Here is a 20,902-nt window from a genome sequence, read left to right as displayed (position 1 = left end):
GTATACGAGAAAAAATATACCAATAGAATTAAATTCTTCTAATCATTAGTTTAAGACCTAGTTTTAGTATTTACTTAAACTTTTTGATATGAAAATGGGTGTATATAAACCCTCATTCGTCCTACAGATATATAATTTTGTATATCCAATATTTTGGACATTTAAATGCAATAAATAATACTTAGTACATAATTTTAATACTCCATAACATGTACCACGTTTTTTTGAGAGCAAATTTTTAATATAGCGTGAATATAGTATACAGAAATATGCATATAATAAGAGTATAATTATAAAATATACAATATAAACTTACGAATTATAAAATATATATGATAAAAACATGTGCCTTGTGTAACGATTTATATTAAAATACAGCATGTAAAAACCATCCAATCAAAAAATGGTAACATATTGCTTGAATAATTTGAGCAATATAATCACCCTTTTTTGATTAGATATGATTTTTATACACTCTGTATATAAAATTACGTATTATCCGTGGTACTACGACATCGATCAATAACCCTAATTATTTTTAATCTACCGTCAAATAGCATAAAAGCCCAGGGGCACGGAAAACAGTACTTTGGCCGAGGGTTCGCTTACACGTGCAATCAACACAGGAATGTCCACTTTTGGCAAATTGAACTTTAATACAACGGGATACGGTTCAATATTTGACAAGTATACATGCCAGTGTTGATCACTGAACACAAGGGGCTAGAAGCTTGTATTGGTTTAATATTTAAGTGCGAAAATTGACATGAATATTATTATTCTGTCGATTTAAAACGTATACGGGCACAACTCAAAAAGATCTGAAATCAAGCTATGGTCCAACAGTGGGATGAATATAGCCTAGTTACTAGGCTCAAAAAGTCACTTTTTGAGTGACTGTTGGTCAATTCAACTAGGCCCTAATTGATTTGATTTGTATTGAATACGTGTCGAAGCACTCCTTCATTGTTCGTTAATCGTTTTTTATTCGAATTTCACAGAATGCAAGTTATGCATTTTTCCAACACGACGACAGAATGATAAATTTATAATAGATTTTTTACCAATCACATTTATAAGCAAGATTTAGGTGACCAATTAGACCTTATTAACATAATAATATAGCGTTTTATAGCTTCTAGCCCCCGCTCTTAGGCCTCAGCCTCGAACTTAGCGGGCAGCGGCGCGGGAGCGGCGGCGGGGCGGGAGCGGCAGGATCTTATGCGTAAAATCAAATAGACCGGTTCTCGAAAACAGCGGCGCGGCAGCGGGGCGGCAGCGGGCAACGAGCGGGCAGCGGCGAGGGAGCGGGCAACGAGCGGGCAGCGCACTCCTTCTTTTGCCCACAATAAATCGAGCGTAAGGAATAAATTTGAATCGAAATAAAATTGTCGCCGTTGTTCAGACATTTCGTTCGCGAATAAAAACAAATATCTCGACAACACAACCCCGAACACAACACTTCGCCGCTAAAGCGCCGCGCGAGCTGCCCGCTTGTTTCGAGAACGGGTCTGCGTTACCCGCCCCGCTCCCGCGCCGCCGCCGCCGCCGCCCCGCTGCCCGCTAAGTTCGAGGCTGAGGCCTTACTCTAACATAACAGGGCAAAAGTCAACATATCTGTGTATATCGTTACACTAATCTTCTTACAACTGCAGAATGGTCGGTCCACAACTAGAAAAGAAGTATACCAATATATATTTCGATATACACTTAACAAATTGTATTAACCTTGTAGATAATGTCTTTAATCGTTTGATTTTATGAAACGTTTGCTTCGAGCCAAGTACAGTGTTATTTTGTTAAAGCTTGGCTTTAATTGTGATCGACAAATTGGGTAGTTAAAAGTTGAAACACTTCAAACGTACATAACTGAGCGGAGACGCAACAAAAAAATCCATTTTTACTACTCAAAAAAGTACGTTAATTGATTGGTGGTGTAACCAATTACATTTTATTATATCCGACTGAATATAATAGCGTTGTAACTCAATACGAAAGTTTTGTTTGTTCCTCAAAAAAGTCACTTTTTGAGTTACACCACTATTGTATTAACAGTGCGATGTCAAAGCATACATTGGCAAGAGGCAAAAAACTTCTTTCATGTCAATATGTTGAAAAAATTCAGATAAATTATGTCATTTTAATTTAAAAAATCTATAAAAAACTTACCCTAAAAGTTTATAAAACGCAAACTATAAATATATTCAATAGAAGGAAGCTCTTAATTTTAAAGGCACTTTAGAATTTTGTGTATGAAAAAAATAATATAAAAAACTCAGGATGTGACTATTTTAAACTTAAAATAAATAAACTAGATTTAAATTAGGAATAAGCCTTGTCTGGACGCGGGGCGTTAGAAATCTATCATGTACCTAGTGAAGGAAAGAAAAAAGGTAAAATAATATAAAATGTTGCATTTGAGGAAATAATAAACAAGCGTGCGAAATGTGCTAGAAATGAACATAGGATTTTTTTTATACTTTGCTATAAACAACGCATCATAGGTCGCGCGAAGAAAGTTGAGGCGAATACGATACAACAATATAAATATTACACATTCAAATATCGAATAGTGCTACCTCGCGCTCTTTCTAAATATATCGGATGTGTGCAAGCGAGACACAAAGCGCTTGTCAGTCAGAAACAAATCATTGCTAGTGTTGATTGCCTCAACTCTCGGTGCGCGAACTATAACTGTACTTTTTAGTTTTAGAATCGTGCCATCAAATATGGATGACCTAAACTGAACTGTCCCACCAAATTCATTGGCAGGGGGACGCCACCATCGTTCAACTGTATATAGTTTCCAACAGGGCAAAAATCGGAACCAGCGATCCGGTATTGACGGTGGCGCCTCGCTGTCAATGTCACGGGTAGGACAGTTTAGTATATGGGGTCGATATTTTCTACAAATGACATTAAATTTTGTCATAGTATTGTACAGTCTGGTCTGCGAGCACGTAGAATTTTGTCCAATGACCCCAAGCTACCCATCCTTATCGCTCGCGCGTAATTATGTTGCTGTCGCGCTCGCACACTCACTGCGGGCGCCCGTCGCACAGTCGCGACAGCAATATAATTACGCGCGAGCGATAAGGATGGGTAGCTTGGGGTCATTGGACGAAATTCTACATGCTCAGCGACCGGACTATATGCTTTGTGCTCAATGGACGGCTTACCTGTTGCTTCCCATAGATAAAGTCCCTGAGTCTCCCCTGAGATAGTTTAGTGACCGTTTTCCTCAATCTTCCTCAAGTTACCATTTTTTTTTCTTAAAAGTCCCTCCTCCTACAGACTATTTTGTGACTTGTAAAGTCCGGTCGCCGAGCACGTAGAAGCTCGCACACTCACTGCTGCCGCTCGTCGCACAGTCGATAGCAATATAATTAGCGCTCCTGCGCCGCCAGCGAAATTATGCTTTGATGGCGCGGTGCAGCGGTGGCGGCGCGACCACGGACTTTACGCGGCGCGTATGAACAGTGCAAAGTCGTGGCGTCGTGTGCAGGAGCGCTTACGCGCGATAAGGATGGGTAGCTTGGGGTCATTGGACGAAATTCTACGTGCTTGACGACCGGACTTTAGATATAATAACTTTCTATCTATGTATGTTACCTGCTGTGCGCTGGTGTGTGTCGGTGCGAGTCGGGCGAGTGCGCGTAGCTGGCCATCGAGGACATGTAGGGCGGCAGCGTCGTCACCAGCACTGGCTTCACGTAGCCGTTCGCTGCTGCCCGATGGACGGCCGACCGTGCCTGCTGTGCTCTCTAAACGTTTTACCTTTAGACTGCCTGCCCCAGTGTTTGATGAACAGATGCCCTAAGACTCCCTAAGATAGTTTCGTGGTTTTTTCCCCTTTTTCATCACCATCATCATTTGAGCCACAGGACGTCCACTGCTGAACATAGGCCTCCCCCAATGACTTCCACATCGCACGGTTGGAAGCGGTCTCCATCCAGCGCCTTCCTGCTACCTTCATGGGGTCGTCGGTCCACCTTGTGGGTGGACGTCACACGCTGCGCACTCCAGAACCTTGCTGCCCCATCAGCCGTCAGTTCTGCGTACTATGTGCCCTTCTTGCTTGGTGATTGTTTTGCGATTCTCCCCTATGGACTGTGCTCTGCGCTCGATAGACGGCTTAACCTGTACCTCTAGTAGGAAAAACTTTCGAGTTCGTTTCGTTGCGTATTCAAAGTGTCACCGAAAAATTTTGTATGAAAAATTAAACAGCGCCCCCTAGGGCGGCTATAATATAGGGGGCGCTGTTTAATTTTTCATACAAAATTTTTCGATGACACTTTGAATACGCAACGAAACGAACTCGAAAGTTTTTCCTACTAGAGGTACTGAGCCCTGAGATAGCTTCGTACCTTTTTCTCTTGCTTCTTCACTAGCATTTGTTTTTCTCCTACAGACTATGCCCGATGGACGCTATTGTGACCTGTTTAGAGAAACAAACACTTTTTTCTATGTATAACCTGATCGAGTTAAGTGCACACCTCACTGGAATGCGACTCTCCCTCGTACGCTCCGTCCGTATCAGAGCGTTGTGACGTCACAGCTGCCAGGTGCGCAGTGTATCTATGTATGTTACCTGCTGTGCGCGGGCGTGTGTCGGTGCGAGTCGGGCGAGTGCGCGTAGCTGGCCATGGAAGACATGTAGGGCGGTAGTGTTGTCACCAGCACTGGCTTCACGTAGCCGTTCGCTGCTACTCGATGGACGGCCGAAAGTGTCTGCTGTGCTCTCTGGGAGTGCGACTTTCAGACTGCTTGATGGACAGATTTCTTGAGACTGACAGCTTCGTTGCCTTTTGCTGCTTGCTATATCCGCCTCTTATGGAAAGCCTACGGAGTCTACCCGATGAGCAGCTTACCTGCTGTGTCGTATAGAAACTCGCTGAGATAGCTTCGCGATTTTATTCCTCTTGCTTTTTCTTCTCTAGCATGTTTCTCCCCCTAAAGACTATGTTGGATGGACACTATGATAACGTTAAGAGTGGCGCACACCGTTGATTTTTCGTCGGCCGATAGTTTAGTCGGGCAGTTGATCAGTATGGGCATGTATGGGAGTGCGCACATTACGCCGATTCGATTTGGCCGATTCTTCATACAATTTAAAATCGGGCACAACTATCGGCCAACTAAAAATCAACGGTGTGCGCCTACTCTTAATTTTGTGACCAGCGTAGTGTGAGTTTGCGTCAAACGTATTCGATGTCCACTGCGTAAAAGTGACATTAAAAGTATGACGGCCTGTACAGCGCCCCTAGCGGAAACTTTCAGGAACTAAAATCTTCATAATATATTTATTTAATCCGCTCGTTAGTGACGACATTTGATGTAAACTCACACTAAGCTCTCTGATTGAGTTAATGAGGGTTTTCGCGAATGAAAGATCCGCTAGATGGCGGGACGTGGATGTGGGGTCTGATTGGTGGATTTTGACATATCTGTCAGTGTCATGTCGAAAATAACCAATCATGCAGCATTTGGACCTCGCGTCTACGTAATGGCGGATTTTTCATGCCTTCCCGCTGGAATGCGACTCCTTCACACACCTTCCCGCGTTCGCTCCGTCCACTGTGTGACAAATTTTCGTAGCTAGGTCCGACAAATTTTTCTCCCCCTACTATGCTGTGCGCTCGATGGAGCTTACCTGCTATGCGCTGGCGTGTGCCGGTGCGAATCGGGCGAGTGCGCGTAGCTGGCCATCGAGGACATGTAGGGCGGCAGCGTTGTCACCAGCACTGGCTTCACGTAGCCGTTCTTCAGCATTTCGTTCTCTGCAAGAGGAAAGAAGAAATAAGCTGATTTTCTACAAACGCAGCGGTAGTGCATCATAAATAAAAAGAAAGAAAAAGATTTATTTGATTCAACTTATTGACGGTTAAGCAGTAGATCCTGGTCCTGGATACACAGGAGTCGCAGCAGTTGGAATGAGAGGTGGGAATAGACCTGTAGAAATGTAACGGTAATCTTTTATAATAATAGGGATGATATTATTTTTTTGTTGTAATTTGAATACAAGAGGTATCATGAACATAAGTAACATCTTTATTTTGGTAGAATTAAAACTTCAATAAATTCTCAGTCCGTCATCCTGTTGTGAGCGAGGACTAGCTAGTCTAGTACTAGGGGTGTGGTCACCCATCCTAAACTTACCATAGCTGGGATTACTTAACTACCAGTTTACTCTTGGAGAAGACAGTGTCTTTAGTCTCTTTGAAGGCGGTCACCCATCCCAAAGTGACCGGCTCCTCGGCTGCCGGAGCACAAGAGGCGGTCACCCATCTTAAAGTAAGCACAGTCGAGGCTGCTTTACCATCATGGCTTTCACTTTAATGACTCAAGGAGGCGGTCACCCATCCTAATATGAGCACAGTCGAGGTTGCTTGACCATAAGAGGCGGTCACCCATCCTAAAGGGACCACAGTCGAGGTTGCTGGAGCATAAGAGGCGGTCACCCATCCCAAATTGACCACAGTCGGAGTTGCTTATTCAGCAGCTCACTCTTGGAGAAAACAGTGTCTTTAGTCTCCTTGAAGGCGGTCACCCATCCTATAGTGACCACAGCCGAGGCTGCTGGATCATAAGAGGCGGTCATCCATCCTAAAGTGACCACAGTCGAGGTTGCTTAACCATAAGAGGCGGTCACCCATCCCAAAGTGACCACAGCCGAGGTTGCTTGCCCACACTCGGCGACCACCCATCCTAGTGAGCACTCACCGGGCTTAGTGTAGTACTTGCTGAAGGTAACCCATCTTTAAGTAAGCACAGTCGAGGTTGCTTGACAATCATGGCTTAGTCACTTTAGTGACTCAAGAAGGCGGTCACCCATCCTAAAGTGACCATAGTTGGAGTTGCTTGACCATCATGGCCAATTTTAGAGACTCAGAGGCGGTCACCCGTCCCAAAGTGACCACAAGAGGCGGTCACCGATCCCAGTGACCACAAGAGGCGGTCACCCATCCTAAAGTGACCATAGTTGGAGTTGCTTGACCATCATGGCCAATTTTAGAGACTCAGAGGCGGTCACCCATCCTATAGTGACCACAGTCGAGGTTGCTTGACCATCATGGCCTAGTCAAAGAGGCGGTCACCCATCCTAAAGTGACCACAGTCGAGGTTGCTTGACCATCATGGCCTAGTCAAAGAGGCGGTCACCCATCCTAAAGTGACCACAGTCGAGGTTGCTTGACCATCATGGCCTAGTCAAAGAGGCGGTCACCCATCCTAAAGTGACCACAGTCGAGGTTGCTTGACCATCATGGCCCAGTCAAAGAGGCGGTCACCCATCCCAAAGTGACCACAACTAAGGTTACTTATCCATAAGAGGAGGTCACCCATCCTAAAGTGACCACAGCTGCAGTTACTTAACCATAAGAGGCTGTCTCCCATCCTAGTGACCACAGTCGAGGTTACTTGACCACACTCGCCGGCCACCCATCCTAGTGAGCACTCACCGGGCTTAGTGTAGTACTTGCTGAAGGTAACCCATCTTTAAGTAAGCACAGTCGAGGTTGCTTGACAATCATGGCTTAGTCACTTTAATGACTCAAGGAGGCGGTCACCCATCCTAAAGTGACCATAGTTGGAGTTGCTTGACCATCATGGCCAATTTTAGAGACTCAGAGGCGGTCACCCGTCCCAAAGTGACCACAAGAGGCGGTCACCGATCCCAGTGACCACAAGAGGCGGTCACCCATCCTGGCGTGACCACAGCCGAGGTTGCTTAACCATAAGAGACGGTCACCCATCCTAAACTAACCACAGTCGGAGTTGCTTGCCTACAAGAGCCGGCCACCCATCCTAGCGAGCACTCACCGGGCTTGGTGTAGTACTTGCTGAAGACCGTGTCCTTGGCCACGTTGGGATACAACAGCTGTAGCTGCGGCAGGTCGAGCACGCGGTCGGCGAGCGATCGCAGCATCAGGTCGCGGGATGTGAATGGTTGAAGACTGAATACTTCGTTGCCCTCTGGAAAAAGAGGTTTTCATTAGCATTTCTCAAGCTGTAGATCCTGGCTGAAGTCCGGTCGCCGAGCAGATAGGATTTCGTCCAATGACCCCAAGCTACCCATCCTTATCGCTCGCGCGTAATTGCAGTCGCGCTCGCACACTCACTGCGGGCGCCCGTCGCACAGTCGCGACAGCAATATAATTACGCGCGAGCGATAAGGATGGGTAGCTTGGGGTCATTGGACAAAATTCTATCTGCTCGGACCAGCAGACTTTAGTATAATGTTGCTTAAATACACGGATTGTTCTGTTCATTTCCATAGATCAGCTAGTAGTGCAAAGAGGCAAAGCATGTTTGTAAGATGGGGATAGCGGTGCGGGTTGTACAATCTAAATGTCGATGTATAACTTTACTGCATATCTATATATGTAACTGTGTTTGTTCCGGCGTTTCTTCTCAGCACTTGCCATATGTTTGTCTCGAAGCGCTGGTAGGGCCCAAAAGATAAGGAGACATGTAAAGTGCCCCATAAGGGCTACCTTTTTCTTTTTTTATTATTTTCTATTGACGTTCATAAGTGCCACTTGTGGTCTAAACTGAATAAATATTTTTGATTTTGATTTTTGATTTTGTGCTTACGCGCATATGCTCGCCAATACAATGCCCCGATTGCGCTAAAAAATTTCAACTGAAACGTAACTGGACGATGTACGAACTTCAGCAGTTTTGACAAATCCGTATCGCGGTATCATTTTGACAGCTAGTTCAACAAACGAAATCGACACTGAAACGTAAACGGAACGCAACTGCGTCTAGCTACTTTATCTCACACGCAATTCAAACTTTTCACGAACATTTGCTGTGTTTTAGTAATTGTAAGTTTAAAAAATAAGGTGTTTGGACTTTTAATGGAAAGTGCTTAAATCCATTGATTCGTCTTTGTTTGCGCGTGAACTTTACCGCTTTAGCTGGAATGAGAATGGAGTGTAACTGGAGTGTTGCCTGAAGATGAAACGCGAATGAATTAAAGACATTGCAAATTAGCGCAATCGGGGCCAAGGTGTGTTAAAGTATAATCTGTTACGTTACGTACCTCCAACCCAGGCGATAGTGATTCCTCCTAGTTCGGAGTCTGAGAACCGCAGCAGAAAAGTGCCAGGCGTGCACTTGGCGAGCATCTCTTCGGCTTGCTTCTTCTGGATGAAGCCCATGATCAGGCTGGAATAGAGAGCAGGTATTAATAATAATGTTTTATATAAGTATTTGTTGTGTAATTGAAAAACAGGCTGACTAAGGTGACCGAGTTTCTTCCGCCACTTCTCATTATCAGCCCACATGTTAGACTACTTTGTCAACATGTTTACTACCTTGTCAACATGTTTACACCACCTTGTCAACATGTTTACCTATCTTGTCGGGCACGGCGAAGGGTAGGCGCCTCGGAGGGCTGAAGGCGTTGACCCACGTGACGGTAACTCTTTTCTCTATAGCCTAGAGCCATAAATCAAAGTACCAGGCTAGTAGAATCACTAAAGAGATGTTCCTTGATTTGGAAGTCATCAAAATATCAAGAGAATCCGACTCAATCGCTGCCACCAAAGAAAAAAGTATCAGGCTGGCAGGATCTCTAAAGAGATGTCCCATGATTCAGGAGTCACCAAAAAATATCAATAGAATCTGACTCAAGCGCTGCCAACCAAGAAAAAAGTACCAGGCTGGTAGGATCACTGAAGAGATGTCCCATTGTCCTCATCGCAAGCCAAATCCGACTCAATTCTGACGTAGACAAAGCAGAAAATCGCACGCATCGCTTCTCATCTCTGGACTCTTCTCTAGCTGTATACCTACAAGCTAAAACCGACTCTATTCTACATATAGCCTAGAGAATAAGGGTCAAACTCACCCGTCGCACCACAGCGTGCGCAGGTAGTCGCGCGTGACCTTCACGACCATGTAGAACCACTCCCAGAAGGTGAAGTTCCGCTCCGGCAGCGCGTCCTTGCAGAACTGAGTCCAGGAGACCATCATGGCGTCAGGTGCACTGTGACGTCACAGCTGCGACTGTGCTGAGGTCACAGCTGCGACTAACATTAGTAGAAGACTGAGGAAGAGTGGCTGGCTGCGTCAAAGCTGCGACTTGAGTGCAGCTACTAAGTCAAAAGTACCAGGATGGCATGATCACTGAAGAGATGTTCTATGATTTGAAAGACACTGCCATTACAAGATTCACAAGCCAAATGCGACTTAATTCTGAATTGGAAAAGGAGCAAAATCGCTCAGCTATCAATCACCACACGCTGCCACGGTATCATAAAGTACCAGGCTAGTAGAATCACTGAAGAGATGTCCCATGATTCAGAAGTCACCAAAACATCAAGAGAATCCGACTCAAGCGCAGCCACCAAAGAAAAAAGTACCAGGCTGATAGCATCACTAAGGAGATGTCCCATCATTCGAGAGACACGACCATCGCAAGCCAAATCAGACTCAATTTTGAAGTAGACAAAGCGGAAAATCGCACGCACCGCTTCTCATCTCTGGACTCTTCTCTCGCTGTATACAAGTCTACATCTTTATACCTTGTCTACGTAAAACGGCTCTTATCAAGACCACCTTGTCAGCATGTTTACTACCTTATCACCAGGACTGTTGTGGACGCCCTCTGCCCCATCTAGGGGACATAGGACCGTAAGTCAAGTGAGTCACCATGTTTACCACCTTGTCAACATGTTTACACCACCTTGTCAACATGTTTACCTATCTTGTCGGGCACTGCGAAGGGTAGGCACCTCGGAGGAGAATGTGACAGGCTGAATCCGACTCTATGGCCTTAAGAATAAGGGTCAAACTCACCCGTCGCACCACAGCGTGCGCAGATAGTCGCGCGTGACCTTCACGACCATGTAGAACCACTCCCAGAAGGTGAAGTTCCGCTCCGGCAGCGCGTCCTTGCAGAACTGAGTCCAGGAGACCATCATGACGTCAGGTGCATTGTGACGTCACAGCTGCGACTGTGCTGACGTCACAGCTGCGACTGACATTAGTAGAAGACTGAGGAAGAGTGGCTGGCTGCGTCAAAGCTGCGACTTGAGTGCAGCTACTAAGTCAAAAGTACCAGGCTGGGATGATCATTGAAGAGATGTTCTATGATCCGAGAGAAAACACCATTGCAAGCTAAATAAGACTTAATTCAGAATGGGAAAAGGAACAAAATCCCTCATCTAACAGTCATTATGATATGACAACAGTGTGATAGGGTACCAGGCTGGCATGAACACTAAAGAGGTGTCCCATGATTCAGAAGTCACCAAAATATCAAGAGAATCCGACTTGAGCGCTGCCTCCAAAGAAAAAAGTACCAGGCTGGTAGCATCTCTAAGGAGATGTCCCATCATTCGAGAGACAAGACCATCGCAAGCCAAATCCGACTCAATTCTGAAGTAGACAAAGCGGAAAATCGCTCGCATCGCTGCTCACCTCTAGTCACGTTTCTTCCTGAATGTGACAGGCTGAATTGGACTCTATGGCCTAAAGAATAAGGGTCAAACTCACCCGTCGCACCACAGCGTGCGCAGGTAGTCGCGCGTGACCTTCACGACCATGTAGAACCACTCCCAGAAGGTGAAGTTCCGCTCCGGCAGCGCGTCCTTGCAGAACTGAGTCCATGAGACCATCATGGCGTTCAGTTCCAGCAAATTCATGGGGAGACTCGTTCTGTGGACAAATAATAAGTATTAGAATTTGCCCGCGGCTTGGATTCCTACTAATATTATAAATGCGAAAGTTTATGTGGATGTTAAGATGTCTGGATGTTTGTTACTCTATCACGCAAAAACTACTGAACAGATTTTGTTGAAATTTTACAGTATTATTGTTTATAGCCCAGATTAACATATTATAGGCTATAATTTATGACGACATGTGATAGAATTAATTTCAATAAATAACAAGACGTAAGTAAAAAGCGCCATCTATCGTCGTTGGTTAAAATCTACAGCCAAAAAATTTTGACGTTCGCAAATATTCATGCGGGGGAAGCCGTTAAACTCCATCTATCAACATCATTAGTAATTAAACGAGGTCCACGCGTCCGAAGTCGCGGGCGAACGCTAGTTATGTCATAAAAGAGGCTGACAATAGTGACTGAGTTTCTTGCGCTGCTTCTTCTCCGCACTGGCCCATTTATTGTCCCGAAGCAGTGGTAGGGTTAATACTGGGACGTGTTAGGCTCAGAATAGACGGTGAAACACAACTGCAACGAAACTGCAACTTTCTGATGATTCCTATGAATGAAACTGAAACTGAAAGTTTCAAACTGGTCGCGTCATGTGTGGTCTCTCATCGGACGCTATGGCAGAAACTTAGATGCAACTCAAAAGTAACTAGCAGTTGCAGTTTCACAGTCTGTTCTGGGCCTTAGGGCTGATTTTTTAATCGTCAGATATCTTTTAACTGGAGAATAAACTTGCCATCTTGACATATTGAAAAATCAGCCCTAAGTCAAGTAAAAATACTCTTTATGTCTGAAAGGTATAAGGTTCAAGACTATAGAGACTTGATAAAGTGCACATATGAAACTGGGTGAAACTAGACCCATTTTTATCCAAGAAAAAAATGACAAAAAAAAGTCAGATTTTTTTAATTTTTTCTTTTAATTACTTATACAATAAGTAAACAAAACGTTATAACTTTTGAACTAAGAGGTATATCCTGATAAAATAAAAAGTGTAATGATGGTAAATAGCAGATGATACTAAAAAAATGCATAAAATACCCATAAAACTGCAATAAGTATAAATAAAATGTACATTTTTGATAAAAATCTGTGTTTTAATTTGTGTTTTTTTAAATAATTTCATCTCCAAATCTTGCCCATATGTATTTTTTTATTTATTATTTATATTTTATGTGGTTTTTATTAATTTGTGTTATTCTCCATCGTATTACCTTTGCTAAACCAAAAATCTCATGTCTTTACCCCTATCACAACGTTTGCTGTGAGCGTTTGATCTTACCTAAAGATCTTCTCCGCTAGGAAGCGGAGGTTGTCCTCCGACAAGTCTCCGCCGGACGTGGCCGAGTAGAACTTGATGCGGAGCGTCTCCGCTAGCTGGCCCCATGACACCTGAGAAATTAAATATTTTTTGTGAAATAAAACACTTATGGATTCGCTTTAAAAATAAAGTGGGATAAAGATCTTTATACCTTGTCTAGCACGTAAAACTGCTCTCTTATCAATACTACTTGGTCAACATGTTATTATTAACATGTTTACCAACTTGTCAGCATGTTTCCTTCACCTTGTCTACATATTTACTACCTTGTCACCATGTTTACCCTACCTTGTAGGCATATTTAGTAATATTTACCACCTTGTCAACATGTTTACCACCTTGTCAAAATGTTTACCACCTTGTCAAAATGTTTACCACCTTGTCTACATGTTTACCCTACCTTATCTGGCACGGCGAAGGGCACACGCCCCGGCGGGCTGAAGGCGTTGTCCCAGGTGACGGTGGCCCAGCCGTGGGGTTCCTGGTTGCCGTGGACTATCACTACTACAGGCAGAGACAGCGTCCACACCTGAGGGCGATAATAATGATCATCAGGTCATTTGATCTCCACTGCAGGGCACAAGCCAATCTAATTTACTAGAAGCACAGAATAATAATAAGTACTACGTACAGAAGTTTTACTTCGCGAAGGTATTTAAAAAAATGTATGCTCAATGTCATAACAAATGGTGTAATTTAGCCTGTCTCAAGAGTCAAGCACCATTTTGTTGACAAACGTCAGTGATCGGCACTGCGCCGAAGCTATAGGGCTGACTTCGGTAAAATGATGTGACGTGAGGTGCCAAACTGCGGAAAATGGCGGAGGAAATACATGATTTAGCATGAATTATTAACTGAACTACTTATTAACCTCTCAGTGACTTGAGGCAACTTAAAAAAGTACATTCTGTGTTTTTATTATTATTAGGCAGTTAAATACTGCACAGTATTTAGTACACCATTTTCTTAATTTTCTTCCATCATACACATGAATACGCGTGCGTGAGTCAATGTTCGCTCGTATGTGAGACCTTATCGAATAGTATCCTGTAGGTGAGCCATGGTGTGTGTTTTGTTTTCGATGTAAACTCGCGGAGATAAACAGGCCTGCTAGAAGCAAAGATTGGTGTATCAAGGAATCTACAGAGTGGAATTTTGTAATGAAAATTTTACTAAAAGAAAACATTTCTTTATTTTTCAAAATAAAGAGAAATGCATTCAAAGGTTTTCGAAAATTTTTAGAAAATTCACTACCATACTATACATTTTTTTGTAACAGAATTAAAATAATATAAGATTTCATGGTTTTCCTTTCATTTGATTTATCAAGTTTGTTAGAGAGATTTCATCCTTATACTTAACCCTAACGGTCGATGTAATAAAAATACAGGGTGTAATTTTTAGCAGACTTTAGTTGGTTCGATTCCCAGGTGTGGCAAGCAAATTTTTGGAAATCTTTGCATGCAGTTCTATTTCTTTTCAAAAATAAAGGAACGTTTTATTTGAGTTTTTTTTTCTATCTACAATATTAAGAGTACTATCCGTCCAGGTGGCATTACAAAATTCCACCCTGTATACTAATATTATAAATGAGAAAGTAATTCTGTCTTTCTGTCTTGCTTTCACGCCTAAACCACTGAGCCGATTTTGATGAAATTTGGCAGAGATAGTTTGAGACCCGGGAAAGGACATAGGATAGTTTTTATCCCGGTTTTTGAAACAGGGACGCGCGCGATAAAGTTTTTCTTTGACAGACAAAATTCTACGCGGGCGAAGCCGCGGGCGGAAAGCTAGTTATAAATAATCTGAAAAAATCTAACTGCTGGGCGACTGTTCCTCCAGTAAGTGTCAAAGCAGCTCAGATGGAAGAGCGCTCGCCCGGCAAGCGAAAGGTCGTGGATTCAATTCCCACCTTTGGCGGTTTGATTTTTTCAAGTTATTTATAATTAGCTTTCCGCCCGCGGCTTCGCTCGAGTGGAATTTTGTCTGTCACAGAAAAACTTTGTCGCGCGCGTCCCTGTTTCAAAAACCGGGGTAAAAACTATCCTATGTCCTTTCCCGGAACTCAAATTATGTCCACCATCAAAATCGATTTTGTGGTTAAGACGTGAAAGAGAGACAGACAGACAGACAGTTACTTTCGCATTTATAATATTAGTATAGATTTAGTTTGAGACGCAACACTTAACGCTAGAAATTGAAACAACTATGTATCTAGGGATTTTTTAGGGGACGGACGGACTGGCTTTGTAATTGTGGTGATGATGACTGACTGACCTGGAAGACCAACTCGCCACCTCCCACATTAAACTGCGACTGGAAGAGAAGCGTTAACTTCTCATCCATGACACTTTCTGTGCCTTTTTTCTCAGCGCGCTTTATCTTGCGAAGCTGCATGTTTCTGTAAAAGAAACAGAATATTAATAAATATCATCTAAATCAGCGGTTCCCAAACTTGTTTTGTCTACTGCCCACTTTGAGAATAAATTCTTTTTAGCGCCCCCATTTGTAGTCGAGTGTCGAGTGCTCGGTCGGTGTCTAAGAGTCCTCCTAGTAGATGACGCCTCGCAAGCCTCTACACAACGTCCCGATTTTTTTTCTGGGTCTCTTACCGCCCCCCTTTAAGCCTGCAGCGCCCACAAGGGGGCGTCATCGCCCACTTTGGGAAAGACTGATCTAAATTTTTGTCTCCTATCACATAAAAAAAATATATATATACAACGTGTCCCAAAATTCAAGGATAAGCCGGCGCCGCAGGGTGGACCTAGACATGACTGCTTTAGGAAAAATAAGAAAAAAAATCTATCTAAATTATTTTTTAAGTTACACAATAAATTATGAAATTCGTCGAAAATTGACACCCCTTATGATATTTTACATTACCACGACTACAATTTTTCAAATACTTCAGTTTTTTTGTTTGTATCGGCAACTTAAGTAGTGCTGCTGTCCACCCCAATTCTTAAAACCCTCAGAATCCTTGCAGTTTTTACACAAAAGTTAATCAAAATATGATATTTCCTTAAAATTTTGAACGATTTTTACTTACACTCCACTTTGACTCGTCGTTTTGTATCCATACAAAAAACACCGGTTATCGCCAAAGCTACGGTCAAAGTTAGGTCACGTCAGGTGGTGCAACTTAGCCAAAGAAAAAATTCATTTTGATCGCTAATGTCAGTTTGTAGCGAGTGACACAACCTCCCCGTCTGAAGGCCAGCGGCCGACTGCCGCCCGCACCCCGCGAAGGCCCCCTCAACAGCAAAACGTTCGGAATTTATCAAAAGTAAAATTTATGAATGAAAGTAATGTTCGATTGAAAAACGCAACGTGTCATTTAAAGATTAAAGAATTCCCAATCTATTCGTGCAAAAATCTTTTAAATTAACATAGCCGTTTTGGAGGAGTAGGGAATTTAAGTAAAAAATCGATGTCCCGTATTTATTTTTTTAATCCAAAACAAAGAGACGTAGCGAAAATTCAAACGTCACAAATGTAGTCCTTGAACTGTTGTATAACATATATTTTTTTCAACTATTTCTGTCCAGCAGTAAAAGAGGAGTAGGCTTTACAAAATGCCCATTTGGCGCGGATTGAGGACACTAATCGCCTTAATTATGTTGCTATCGCGCTCGCACACTCACTGCGGGCGCCCGTCGCACAGGCGCGACAGCAACATAAATACGCGCGAGCGATAAGGATGGGTAGCTTGGGGTCATTGGACAAAATTCTACGTGCTCACAGACCGGGCTTTACCTGAAGCTGACGCTCAGCTGGCGGCTGGTGGCCTGGTACTCCATGACGCCGCTGTTGTTGAGGATGTCTCCGCACTCGACTGGCGCTTTGCCCTTTTGCCCTTTTATTAACCATCATTCTTGCTTGATCTACACTTAAAGCGACACCCTACGTGGACCACTACACTAGATGGACCGACGATCTGGTGAAGGTCGCTGGAAGAACCTGTGTGTGGTCAGCGCATGACGACCTTTTTAAGGAAGACACTGTATTAGGACCAAATCTATGAAGGACTGACGGCCGATGAAGCAGCAAGGTTCCACAAGGCAACTAGACCACTAGACTAGGAGGAGTCCACCCACAAGGTGGACGGACGACCTTATAATGGTAGCAGGAAGGCGCTGGATGCAGGCCGCTACCAACCGTTTGATTTAGAAATCATTGGGGGAGGCTTATATTCAGCAGAGGACATCCTGAGACCAAGGTCCAGTAGATACCGTCTCGGTTTTTCTATATATACTAAGCCGGGTAAAAAACTTCGTCACCGCGATGCAGGATTGTAGGCGCCTTGACGTGTGCCATAGTACTCGTGCGACAGCGCCATCTGTTGGTGTTTACCTAAAACTGACGCTCAGCTGGCGGCTGGTGGCCTGGTACTCCATGACGCCGCTGTTGTTGAGGATGTCTCCGCACTCGACCGGCGCTTTGCCCTTATATTAACCATCATTCTTGCGTGATCACTTAAAGCGACACCCTATATTTTAATCTAGGCAGGAGTGACGGCCGATGAAGCAGCAAGTTTCCACAAGGTGGACGGACGACCTTATAATGGTAGCAGGAAGGCGCTAGATGCAGGCCGCCAACCGGGCGATATGGAAATCATTGGGGTAGGTCTANAATTGCAAGGATTCTGGGGGTTTTAAGAATTGGGGTGAACAGCAGCACTACTTAAGTTGCCGATACAAACAAAAAAACAGAACTATTTGAAAAATTGTAGTCGTGGTAATGTAAAATATCATAAGGGGTGTCAATTTTCGACGAATTTCATAATTTATTGTGTAACTTAAAAAATAATTGAGATTTTTTTTCTTATTTTTCCTAAAGCAGTCATGACTATGTCCACCCTGCGGCGCCGGCTTATCCTTGAATTTTGGGACACGTTGTATAAAAGGAGAAACTGACTGACTGACATATCAACGCACAGCCTAAACGGCTAAACGTAGGCACTTGAAATTTGGAAGGAACGCAGGTTAGGTACCGTAGAGGTGCGAAGAGGTGAAAATCCTTTTGTATGAAAAGTCTAAGCCGTTTAAGTTAGACGCTTGAAATTTGGCATGCAGGTACCTTTGTAAAGCTTAGTTACAACAGGATATTACAAAATTCCCACGGGAACGGGAGTTAACGGGAAAAAACACTTGTACGAAAAAATCTAAACCGCGTAAGATAGATGAAGGGGGTAAAACGGGATCCACGCGTACGAAGTCGCGGGCGGCCGCTAGTTATTAATAAACATCATTAACGTTCTCTAGTGGCAACCGCAGGCCGGAGGACGTGGCGTGGACTAGGTGGACCGACGACCTGGTGAAGGTCAGCGCAAGACCGGTCGTTATAGAATTCCTAGAGGGAGGCTTTTGTCCAGCAGTGGACGTCTTTTGGCTGAATCAAACGAAACCATCATCGTCATCATCATATTCCCAGCCACAAGGACGATAATCCCTCAATGCCACCCACAAGGTGGACCGACGATCTCATAATGTTAGCAGAAAGGCGCGCCAACCGGGCGATATGGAAATCATTGGGGTAGGTCTATTTTTAGTAGTGTACGTCCTGTGGCTAAGATGATGGTATAAATACACCCCTATATTTGGACCAAATCTATGCAGGACTGACGACCGATGAAACAGCAAGGTTCTGGAGTAGAGTCACATCCACAAGGTGGACGGACGACGTTATAATGGTAGCAGGAAGGCGCTGGATGCAGGCTGCTAGAAATCATTGGGGGAGGCCTATGTTCAGCAGAGGATATCCTGTGGCTGAGATAATGGTAATGATGATGATGTGGGATTTGAAAATCGACCACATAAGGAAGCTGGACCTTCTAGTTGACACCTCGGTTTTTCTATATATACTAAGCCGGGTAAAAAACTTCGTCACCGCGATGCAGGATTGTAGGCGCGGCGGTGCGTGCCATAGTTATCGTGCGACAGCGCCATCTGTTGGTGTTTACCTAAAACTGACGCTCAGCTGGCGGCTGGTGGCCTGGTACTCCATGACGCCGCTGTTGTTGAGGATGTCTCCGCACTCGACCGGCGCTTTGCCCTTATATTAACCATCATTCTTGCGTGATCACTTAAAGCGACACCCTATATTTTAATCTAGGCAGGAGTGACGGCCGATGAAGCAGCAAGTTTCCACAAGGTGGACGGACGACCTTATAATGGTAGCAGGAAGGCGCTAGATGCAGGCCGCCAACCGGGCGATATGGAAATCATTGGGGTAGGTCTATTTTTAGTAGTGTACGTCCTGTGGCTAAGATGATGGTATAAATACACCCCTATATTTGGACCAAATCTATGCAGGACTGACGACCGATGAAGCAGCAAGGTTCTGGAGTGGAGTCACACCCACAAGGTGGACGGACGACGTTATAATGGTGGCAGGAAGACGCTGGATGCAGGCTGCTAGAAATCATTGGGGGAGGCCTATGTTCAGCAGAGGACGTCCTATGGCTGAGATAATGATGATGATGATGATAAGGGGTTTGAAGATCGACCACATAAGGAAGCTGGACCTTCTATTGACACCTCGGTTTTTCTATATATACTAAGCCGGGTAAAAAACTTCGTCACCGCGATGCAGGATTGTAGGCGCGGCGGTGCGTGCCATAGTTATCGTGCGACAGCGCCATCTGTTGGTGTTTACCTGAAGCTAACGCTGAGTTGGCGGCTGGTGGCCTGGTACTCCATGACGCCACTGTTGTTGAGGATGTCTCCGCACTCGACCGGCGCTTTGCCCTTGCCGGCTTGAGTCTCGCTCTTGAGCAGCAGTTGCGCTTGCTGCTCGGATATTATTGCCACCTGGAAATTAAAAATAAACCCTCCATTTAAACTGAAAAAAATATTTAAAATAACGTTTTCGCAGGGTGATGTTATACAGGGTGTTTCGTGTAAGGTGTCAAGCCGAAGGCAGGTGATAGGTGAGGACTAGACCTATCGATTTCACCCCCATGATTGTTCACGATTTTTCGTAGTTTAGAAGTTATCGTTAATTTTGTTTGTTTTTTTTTTTTTTCAAAATGTATGACCTAGTAGGTTTTAAAATTTATTATAATTTTTTTTTTGTCATGTTTCCAAGGTTTGAGGTTTGTTAGGTAGGATAGCCAATTCCTCTGTGGTTGAAGGTCCCTTCCACCTTCAGCCTTATCATCACTTTCCATCAGGTGAGATGAAGGGCAAAAGCTTCCTTGTTGTGGATAAACAAATGTTTTGTTCAGTTATTGTTATCCAACTCATTAGCAAAAACTGGCATAGTGCAAAAATAACAAGAGGCAAAATCAATAATTACAAGTATAGTCTAGTATAGTAGAATTTTGTCAAAATTCTACGTGCTCAGAGACCGGGTTTTAATCATAGTATACTTACACTGACTCTGGGCGGGGTCATATAAACGTTGAGTTGCCCGCCGACTAGCAAACGGACGGTGGCCGTGAAGCTGTAAAGACAAACGAACATTTTAGAACAGAATAAAATGAGCGAATTTATGAACATTATGGAACTCTTTTTTAGGTTAAGTGCTAACATTGTGAGAAAAAATATCTAAAATATAGCTGTTGAGTTTCTGAATAAACTAAATAAATAAATTTGGTAAACAAACAAAGTACCTAATGCTTGATATCAATAGATAGAAGAGTTAGTCAAAATTAGGATTTTATACTAGCTTTCCGCCCGCGGCTTCGCCCGCGTGGAATTTTGTCTGTCACAGAAAAACAATATCGCGCGCGTATTTGCTCACCGTTTAGACCTACCCTGGACTACGACAAACATTTTAAAACCAAAATCAGCTCAATCGGCCCAGCCTTTCTCGAGTTTTAATTAGACTAACGAACATCAATGAATTTTTATTTATACAGGGTGTTAGGTAAATGGGTATATGAGCCG

At 43.8% G+C, this 20,902-nt stretch overlaps 1 protein-coding gene across 5 annotated transcripts in view; it reads right to left on the bottom strand.

The window, feature by feature from the left end:
• Positions 1-20,902, bottom strand: part of Stat92E (Signal transducer and transcription activator Stat92E) — a 41,099-nt gene that overhangs the window by 8,366 nt on the left and 11,831 nt on the right. The window contains exons 7-17 of one of the 5 annotated variants that reach the window (XM_028307049.1): positions 20,387-20,456; positions 19,668-19,822; positions 15,288-15,411; positions 13,411-13,539; positions 12,972-13,081; positions 11,509-11,670; positions 9,050-9,174; positions 7,822-7,974; positions 5,719-5,780; positions 4,592-4,656; positions 2,288-2,372 (exon numbers count right to left, since the gene is read on the bottom strand). In XM_028307049.1, the coding sequence (XP_028162850.1) occupies positions 2,354-2,372; positions 4,592-4,656; positions 5,719-5,780; positions 7,822-7,974; positions 9,050-9,174; positions 11,509-11,670; positions 12,972-13,081; positions 13,411-13,539; positions 15,288-15,411; positions 19,668-19,822; positions 20,387-20,456 (1,174 nt within the window). In that variant the 3' untranslated portion in view covers positions 2,288-2,353. Of the gene's footprint in view, positions 1-2,287; positions 2,373-4,591; positions 4,657-5,653; positions 5,781-7,821; positions 7,975-9,049; positions 9,175-10,809; positions 10,929-11,508; positions 11,671-12,971; positions 13,082-13,410; positions 13,540-15,287; positions 15,412-19,667; positions 19,823-20,386; positions 20,457-20,902 lie in introns of those variants that run through there. The other 4 variants (XM_028307046.1, XM_028307047.1, XM_028307048.1 and 1 more) reach the window with 4 other exon arrangements.

The sequence above is a fragment of the Ostrinia furnacalis genome, unplaced genomic scaffold (genome assembly GCF_004193835.3).
Source record: "Ostrinia furnacalis isolate ACB-3 unplaced genomic scaffold, ASM419383v2 OfSCF2077, whole genome shotgun sequence".
Taxonomy (NCBI): Eukaryota; Metazoa; Arthropoda; class Insecta; order Lepidoptera; family Crambidae; genus Ostrinia; species Ostrinia furnacalis.
The sequence above is the reverse complement of the archived record's forward strand: the minus strand, read 5'-3'. Positions and strand labels throughout refer to the sequence as shown.